At 34.0% G+C, this 9,409-nt stretch overlaps 1 protein-coding gene and 2 long non-coding RNA genes across 3 annotated transcripts; 2 read left to right on the top strand and 1 right to left on the bottom strand.

Annotated features, from left to right (window-relative positions):
- Positions 1 to 1,882: 1,882 nt before the first annotated feature.
- Positions 1,883 to 3,137, bottom strand: LOC109587300 (uncharacterized). Its single transcript, XM_020003545.1, has 5 exons — positions 3,045 to 3,137; positions 2,725 to 3,000; positions 2,377 to 2,670; positions 2,204 to 2,327; positions 1,883 to 2,154 (listed from the first exon to the last, which is right to left on the bottom strand). The coding sequence occupies exons 1-5, from the start codon at positions 3,112 to 3,114 to the stop codon at positions 2,136 to 2,138; spliced, it is 783 nt and encodes a 260-aa protein (XP_019859104.1). The 5' UTR covers positions 3,115 to 3,137; the 3' UTR covers positions 1,883 to 2,135.
- A 100-nt stretch (positions 3,138 to 3,237) lies between these two features.
- Positions 3,238 to 5,500, top strand: LOC109587301 (uncharacterized). The gene is made up of 4 exons (XR_002187518.1): positions 3,238 to 3,359; positions 3,614 to 3,649; positions 4,395 to 4,544; positions 5,038 to 5,500. It is a non-coding gene; the product is annotated as an uncharacterized LOC109587301 (long non-coding RNA).
- Positions 5,501 to 6,309: 809 nt separating this feature from the next.
- On the top strand, positions 6,310 to 8,613 carry LOC109587298 (uncharacterized). Its single transcript, XR_002187517.1, has 5 exons — positions 6,310 to 6,613; positions 6,664 to 6,814; positions 7,615 to 7,672; positions 7,756 to 7,824; positions 8,110 to 8,613. It is a non-coding gene; the product is annotated as an uncharacterized LOC109587298 (long non-coding RNA).
- The last annotated feature ends 796 nt before the right edge of the window (positions 8,614 to 9,409 follow it).

Raw genomic sequence — 9,409 nt, 5'->3', positions numbered from 1 at the left:
AGTGTCTGTTCACTGGATATTTCCTGGTCCAGTTTCATTGTATCTCTTTCATAATCTATCAGTGACACTGTACATTACTAATAAAATATTAATAAATTGTACCTTTTATTTTATGCATCAATTCTTCATTCTCTTCTCTTTTATTTAGTATATGTACACTCATTACGGATATCTTTTCTTGTAGTTCAGCTATTTCTCTCTTAATATCTATTAATGATTCATTCTGATCCAGTAAACCTATCATATATAATTATAATACACTAACACATACATTATGATTTAGTACCAGTTTTATTTGTTAATATTTGTTCTATTTCCATTCTCATTCCCTTTATGATTTTGTATGATGCTGCAATATTATGATAACGATAAATTATGATAAAATAATAAACTTCTGACCTGAAGTAGAATCTGTACAAAATTTAATGTCATATTCTTTTTTCATTCCTAAAATAATTAATGCACTCAACATTTTACATCATGATAAAGGTGACAAGTGGACCACTCATTATGAGTCATTTCAATACACTATCACATTCTGGATTTTATTGACTTTGTACATGATACTCCACCAATGTTAGGTACTATTACATGTGATACTGTGTATAATTACTTTGTAGTTTCTCTTCCAAATCATTGGTTGCTTGTTTTACTTCCTTTAATTCTACTAGTGTACATTCCTCTTCATTTTGATCCTCCTATCAGTAACTAAGTAATTACACTATACACTAATAACTACATGTAATTGTGATTTATAATTTTGTATCCACTATAATAAAATATTAGTGATACTGTATGGCAGTATAATAGTGAGAAAAACTGTTGGATTTTTACTTTGAGGATTGGTATAAATGAATGATGAAATTGCCAAAATACAATCTCCTATTTTTTATAGTCTGAGCATGCTCAGTAATATCTGGCTGTATAAATCTGCTAACATAATGGCCAATACATTGCAATCATAGGATCGCTAATACTAAGCACCACCAAATTTTTCCAATGTACTGCAGTGTCAATAAATTCAAAATAAAATTTACTATACACAATGTTTGATATTAATTTATCACTAACCTTAGTTTTCTTTATTGATGACAGCTCTTGTATTTTTTTCTTAATTTTATTCAATTCCTACTTGTACATTATTATTTTTATAATGAAACATGCAATGATTAATAATTCATTAATAAGCAATGCTAATATATAGCAACACACTTCAACAATAAGCTCTTATACATTGAGGTATTAATTCCTCCTATACATGTAATACTAACAAACAAGTACCTTTTCTTTTTCACTAAGTATGTTTGTTAGTTGCTGTGCAGTTTCTTTAAGTTCTTTCTGTCTCTATTGATTATACTAATAAAATAATCAAAATCACGCACTATACCTTTGTATCATGAGGTTGTTCCTTTATCTCCTGTACCTCCTCTTCCAGTGGTTCCTGTATTTCCTTTATAATACAGTATATAATGATAATTACTGATAGTATATATACACATACTTGTATCTTTTGCTTCTTCCATATTGTGCAGTATCCAACAGTAAGCTTCATTAGACCATTCTTTATTAATAGTTCAAGATTTTCACTCAATTTTATAATGAGAGCTCCAGTGAGAGAGTGAGGGAAGGAGCAAGTGACAATGATGGAGTTTCCTTCCTTGATGAATTTTATTTTCACTAGTTTACCAGATGTCTTTGAAATAATTTTCTTGATATCTTGTAGCATGTGCTCATCTGGTTCCCAGTCAAAGACATATGTAACTGTTTCACATTGAAGAGAAGATAATGCTTCAAACTTCTCATTTAAGCAAAGTGTAATCTTTACTGTGCGACAAAACTCTTTTAATATGGCTTTGTATTCTGTGATGTATTTTATAGCTTCTTCAATTTCAAATTCTTCAACCAATGATTGAAGTAGACTGATGTTGATTAATGAACACTCTTTCTCTACTACTCGTAATATTTCAGTGATATTAGAACACAAAGACAGCTTTGGCTCAAGACTGCTCCGACAGCAACAAAGATATTCCTTGATGTCATCTAATGGTGGTTGCTTGTTCTTCATTATTTTACGAACATTGTACAACATTCGACCATAAGACGTTTGTATTGAAGTGAATTCATCACTCATGCATTCAGGAATGGCTATCTGAACTATCAAAATGAAAATAAATTACAGTTTTATTAACAATATTATACCTACCAGCTGAATGTATTAGGTGGAATAGGGGACGGTGTAGTTGCTCCAGTGCTTAATGTATCAGTACTCATATCATCATCAGGAATAACAACTTTAATGAGCTTCTTATCATCATTAAAGGATTGGTCTATGAAACAAGTTATGATCAGCTATTATGTGAAATGTAATAGACTCACCATAGTCTCTTTGTATAACTGTTCCTAGTTTTACATTACCAGTGAACTTGCACAACACACTAGCAAATGTTTGTAGTAAACTATACTTGCTTTGAATAGCTACTATAATGGCAGCTAACAGGACTTCACATTGATTAGGAACAGAGGGACTAACTGATACCACACTAGCCAATACTTGTCCTGTTATGACACCCTCTCTTTGAAGCATAATAGCTACACTGACAGGATCAGAGAGAGACTGAGAGAGGAGTGGATGATGAGTGTTGAATATATCAATAGCCTTAGCTTTACGTTCTATAGAATACACACACACAGTCAATACTAATACAGTCAGTGATGTTAACTTACTCTCTTGATCTAACTTGTCAGCTGCAGCATTCTCATTCATAGATTTAAGAGCATCTGACAGTGAGTCAAAGGTAGCTCCTCCTTTACTGTCAACATTATCAGCTCTACGCAACCACTTGGAGAGACACTCTGTCAAACACTCATAAGTTGCATCACTGTCTCCTTTAATTACGTCCAGTGTGTTCTTGTGTAGTCCTAGTTTAAGTCCCAGCTCATACCATCTTGTCTGAGGGAATGCACATCTTTCCAATAGATCCACAACATCAATAAGTTGGTCTAAAATCATATTCAATGATACATAGATAGTTAATGAACATTACCAATAGTCAAAGGAGAAGAGAAGAGACTCAGATAAAAAAAACAAGAACTACCGGTAGTTTTGGTTGCCATTGATGATTGATCAAAGAACAAGCTAAACCGGATGCTTTAAGGCCCTTGCAAGCTTGGCATATGGCCTAGACAAGGGAGGGGCTCATTTTGGGCGGGGCAATTAGATCTATTGTTATTTTAACCCTCAATATGGCGGCATTGAAACTGACACTTATCTGACAGATCATGATGCATGGACTTTTTATGTGCAGGGAAGAGAGAAAGTTGGTGATGAAAATGATGGAGACAGCAAAATAACAGCTGAGGTAATTTAAACGTTCACGTACATGTATACTATTACATGAGTTTTAGTGAAATTGTGAACTGATTACTGGTGGCATGAATTTGTGACCAGTGTCATTGAGCATCTACCATAGTAATCCTATTATTTATTTATTTATTTAACTATTTAACATATTGACAGAATGTGATGGTGGATTATTATCAGTTAGTAGTATATTTATACTTTATTGTTCTCATCTCTCTCCTCCTATCCTTTCTTTCATTTTCTCTCTTGTAGGAGCTTGTAGCTTTAAAAGACTCTCATGCATTTAATGTAAGTAATGTAATGTAATGCTCTGAAATCATCCCCAAATTTTTATTACATTTTCTGATGCATATTGATGTCCTTATGCTGTGTAGAAAGTTTGAGCTGATTCCGACTTCAATTTTTCAAGTTACAGCAATTTTAAGAAATTGCCGCGATTTCGAAAAATACCCAAGGTATAGCCCATGGTTTTTTCCAAAAAAATGGCTCTGAAATCACCCCAAATTTTAATTACATTTTCTGATACATATTGATGTTCTTATGCTGTGTAGAAAGTTTGAGCTGATTTTGACTTCGATTTTTCAAGTTACGGCCATTTTAAGAAATTACCGAGATTCTGAAAAATACCCAAGGCTATAGCCAATCATTTTTTTCAGAAAATGGCTTCAAAATCACCCCAAATTTTATTATATACTTATGCTACATAAAAAGTTTGACCTGGTTCTGATTAAATTTTTGAGTTACATGTATGACCAAAATCAAACATAATATACATGCCGTATAGCTGGTAATTTTGGAGGGGATTAAATTTGGCGAATTTGGCATTTTGATAGCCATTCGCCAAAATAAAACCCCGCCATTTTGAGCTATTATACGCATGCTCAATGGCACGTGGCCACAAATTCGCCAAAATTAAAATCCGCCAATTACCAAAATTTAGCAATTCGCCAAAATTTATCCCCTCCAAATTTACCCGCTATACGGTATGTACATGTACATGTAATCCTTTATCTCCATATCTCTCACTATTTAGAGTGTTGATAGAAAATATGTGTTTCATTTACCCGACACATTCCCAGAGACTCAAAGTATCTTGAGGTACGTTATTCCACTTGTCATCCTGCCCCTCCCCCACCTCCTCTGGTCTCTCGTACAGCTGTGTGTTTGGTACCAATACAACAAGGTTAGGAGACACAGTCAGTGTTTGTACATGTACATGTTGGTCCTTTTATGTTTTGCCTTATTTTAACAACTTTAAAAATTTGTAAAAAATTCAATTTTGATTAGAATGAGTTCAAAAATTTTATACAACATAAGAACATGTATATGTATCAGAAAAAATTATAAAAGCAGAGACTTCTCTCCTTTTCATTTTTGGTGAAATTTGCATAATAACCTTGTACTATAGTGCAGGAACTTTTTCTGAAAAATGGTTCCAAAATCACCCCAAAATTTTATTACATTTTCTGATACATATTGATGTCCTTATGCTGTGTAGAAAGTTTCAGCTGATTCCGACTTCAATTTTTCGAGTTAAGACCTTTTTCAATAAAATCTCAAAATTTGGATTTTTCCAAAAATGTCTTCAAAATCACCCCAAATTTTTATTACATTTTTGATACACATTGATATCCTTATGCTTTGTACAAAGTTTCCAATAAAATTTTAATTATTAGGTCTTAGCTAATCCTGGTTCAAAAAGACATGAAGAAGCATTTTAATGATTTGAAATGTTTTCTTTCATCTACAGAAGCAATGTTTCGTGACATAGCTAATGGTTGTAAGGAGGTACAAATTATTAATGCTTCTCAGTATGATGAGTTATTACATCATTAATTGAATATTGTCCTGTTCAATTAGTACGTTCCTCTCTATACTAAAAGAACAGGAACATGTTGCTCTTTCTGCAGTAGCTGACAAGATTGCTGCTTCGCATAAGTTATCAGTCATCAAAATAATTTATTATTCTATTCCTTAGCAGATAGATGAACAAGATAATGATTTCAGGAGCAATGACATTATTATATGTTTCTATTTTTCATATGCACTTTTTATTTTATGTGTTGTGTGTGTAATTTTGTGCTTTTGTTTTAATAACTTTAGAGGAAAAAGCAAAGAGATGCCTCTGTGTATATGCAACACTATGTACATACAAAATATTTTGTACATACAGCAGGTGCTTACTGATAACATGGAATGGACGGCATCGGGATTAGCCACACCCTTTCTGGGTGTAATCACGTGATTAATGACAACCACGTGGTCACATCATATCATTGACTGCATCATGGAGGGCATGTAATCATTTGTTGGTTCACTCAGAGATACCACTGATTCACTTGGTTGTCAGTCTTCTTCAGACTAGAGTGGAAGCCAACTGGTCATTCAGTCCCCCCAATATCCGTCAAGTTAAAAGGCGCAATGAGTGACGGTGACAATGGGATCGGCCTCCGCTTTGACTTGAGGCTAGGCCACTCCAATAAGATTCATAGTTTCCCATTAAGCCTGGTTCACAATATGACGCTAGGCCAACGTACCGTCAATTTTTAATCAAAAGTGTGGGCGATTTGACCTTTTGACGCATGCTTTCCGCTGGAATCGATCCAGATTCGATTCCAGCGTCAACATAACGTCAGGACTAGCGTAATATTGTGAACCAGCCCTTACAGAGGCGGGCCTGATGCGGGCGGGCGGGTTTGTTCATTTTCATTAAATTTATTCATTATCAGCTGTATAAATTGCTTGTATAATCAATGAAAAACCGCAATAATGAATAGCGATGCGGCCCCATGCGGGTGGGTAATGGGATACAAGGAATCAAATTGGAGTGGCCTTAGGTATTAAACTATTTTAATTAATTTTTATTCATTACTTTTTATTGAATACGGTGCGGAAATGCAGTTTATTGTGCTATGGATCTGCATTTACATGTATATTGTCTATATGGTAGATTTACCTTACTGTATTTTATCAAGACCTGCTTCAAAAAAATCCCCATATGCTGCTACACTAATCAATGAAGCTCTTCACTTGAGTATTTATAATTCTCATTGTTATTAATGTTATATTTTATTCATTTTAAAAATAATCTCTTTCCCTGTAGAACTCTATTTAAACTCCCTGTATCAAGAGATGTAGAAACTGAGATAGCTTACAATCAGTGGTATTGCAGCAAGTAGGAGTGGGCCCAGGTGACAGTGTATTGCTACTGAATGGACTCATACTTCAAGAAGACGACAGGAACGTCTTCCGGTAGGTGTGGTTTTGTAGTCATAGCAACCACTAGCCATGCCATTTTATAGTATTTTAGATTATCTTAAGAGAGAGTCAAGACTGTTGTCTGGGCTTGAGGGGCTGGGAATTTTGTTGAAATATTTTGTTCAGATGGTGTCGTTATCAGTCCATCTACAGCACAGCACCTTTGCTGTTGATATGAGGAATGAGTCAGTATTGGTAAGTATGACATCATGTGACCATGAGCTGTAGTACAGGGACTTTGGCCAACTTTTGTTTAAAATGAAAAGGAGAGAATTTTCCATTTTTATCATATTTTCTGATACATATGCATGTACTTACATGTATGTTCTGTAAAAAAGTTTGAACTTATTTTCATTAAGTTTGTTTTTTATGATTTTTGACAGTTATTAAAAAATTGAGCCAAATTCCCTGTACTATTATAGTATACGGTTTTTGCCAATTTTCATCGAAAATTAAAAAGAGAGAATTCTCCGTTTTTATAATTTTTTGATACATATGCATGCTCTTATGTTGTGTAGAAAGTTGAAACTGATTCTGATCAAGTTTGGATTATTAAAGAATTTTTAATGTTATTGAAAAATTGGGCTGAAGTGCCTATACATGGTCTCAAGCCAAATTTTGTCAAATATTGCTAAGAGAATATTGTTTGGTTTTTTTCCTGATGCATATACAGTACATGTTTTAATGTTGTGTAGAAATTTTTAGGTGATTCCAATCAAGTTTGGTTTTTTACGAATTTCAAAATTTGCTCCAAAATCAGGCCAAAAACCCTATACTACAACACAGTTTTTGGCCAATTTTTGCCTAAAATGAAAAGGAGAAAATTCTTCCTGATACATGTACTGTACATGTATTTGTGTAGAAAGTTTGAGGTTCTTCTGATCAAAATTGTTTTTTAAGTTTTTGAAGTTACACGTATATCTACATGCATTTCCAAATTTGGGTATACCCTATTTTGATGTGATTTGTGATTATTGTGTGTTTGTGTTGTTTAGTTTTAATAATATTGAGGAAGATGAAAGATATTCTAGGTGGCCATCATCAGTCAATGAGGTACTCTACAATGTACATTTGCATGTACATGAACATTAAAGTTATGATTATCCTTTCTCTCTCTCTCTCTCTCTCTCTATTAGTTCCAGCATCCAGCATTCCTGGGTATATTACATGACTTACGTCAGATCAGAAAGAATGCTTTTACAATTGTAAGTAATGTACATGTACTTATACATGTAATTGTTACTGTAATTCTATTGTACATGTACATGTGATTTTACGGTAGTTTTATTATCAATCATATACCAAGGCGCGTAGCACTGTGATACAACTTTACTGTTACAACCATAAGTCTTTTTATGGAATGGAATATGTTCATTTCTTATGTTAATTTGTACTTTTAAAGGAGCATGTACACAGAGTAGCTTTTTTTGATAAGTAATCAAGATACATGTATTTTACGTATTTACAACTACACCAGGAGTTCTCCAGAGATTTATGTATGTAACCACTGAAAAGGGAGCACCACATTATTGTACACAGTTTAATGGAAGATCAAGAGGACACCATCCATTCCTCAAGCATACAGCATCCCTAAACTCCTTGCATGTTCAGATCAAGACCATATTCCTTGAGAGGGAGAGCAGTCAGTCATAGACTCATCCTTCTCTCATGAGATTGCTACTCTACTGATGTTGGTGTGCCTCCAATATGGTGCTCTTTCTTACTACTATCTAATTTTTTTATAATTTTAAAATTATTTTGTTTTATGATCTAAGACAACTTTAAATATTGTCCAATAGTGAGTCAGGTTTAGCTTTTGGTATTTCAGCATTTGAAAGACTTGGTTCTGGCCACAATGACAAGTAGCATTTTGGAAATCCTTTGGTAAGGTAATAGTGTATGTATCTAAAGAAACATGACTGAAGATCCTGAATCCTCTCTACAGCATTTTCTAATTTGTTACCATGTATATCCTTTTTAGCATATTTTCAGAGTGGAAGGAGGTTGTTCACAGAGATGAGCATATTGTTCCAGTAATGTATAGTAGCTCTTACTGCATCCTTTAAACATTCCTTACTGCAGTATCTTTAGCTAAACACATTATGCTGCTCTGTTTTAATTTTGTCCCTATACTGCTCAGGATAGTGACGGAAAGCAAGAGCCTTTACGTATTTCATTGTATTGGTTCCCTTATACCTCCTTGCCTTACAGCTACAGAAATACTACACTATAGGATCCGGATGATGATGCCATACCTGGGACAATGAGAATTTCTCAAACTGGAAGATGATGGACCTTGTTACTGTGGCAATGACTTGGAATTAGAAATTTCTGTATTGTGAACTGCTGGTGGCTCTCATGCAGTTGTAGTCACTTAGTACAGGTGGAAGAGAGGAGACTGATTGGGTGACTGCCTCTAACTCTTTTACTACATTACCTGTTTTATATTATCACATCCTTATATTGACTGTCTGTATTATGGTAAGTTTAAGTAATAGCTCTTTTTTTCTAAAATTTGGCTCTGAAACCATTCATAATCTTGATAATCACCATCTTAATAATTGGATAGTGTAAGAGTTACTTGTGACTGAAGACCCAGAATCTACTGTACCACATCTTCTAATCTAGTACCATGACTCTATTACTATATATCATACTATATTAGCAGTTTATATTGCTGTGTTGTTGGTCTGTAATCTTGTTTGTGCTCATGAAATGAGCCAAAGCATTTTTGTGTCCATGTGCTCCTTTACTGAATGACTTCTGGTTGTAACAAGGTCAGGTATTGGA

The sequence above is a fragment of the Amphimedon queenslandica genome, unplaced genomic scaffold (genome assembly GCF_000090795.2).
Source record: "Amphimedon queenslandica unplaced genomic scaffold, v1.1 AMPQUscaffold_12618, whole genome shotgun sequence".
In the NCBI taxonomy this organism is placed as follows: Eukaryota; Metazoa; Porifera; class Demospongiae; order Haplosclerida; family Niphatidae; genus Amphimedon; species Amphimedon queenslandica.
Note: the sequence above shows the minus strand (reverse complement) of the source record. Positions and strands in the feature narration are given on the sequence as shown.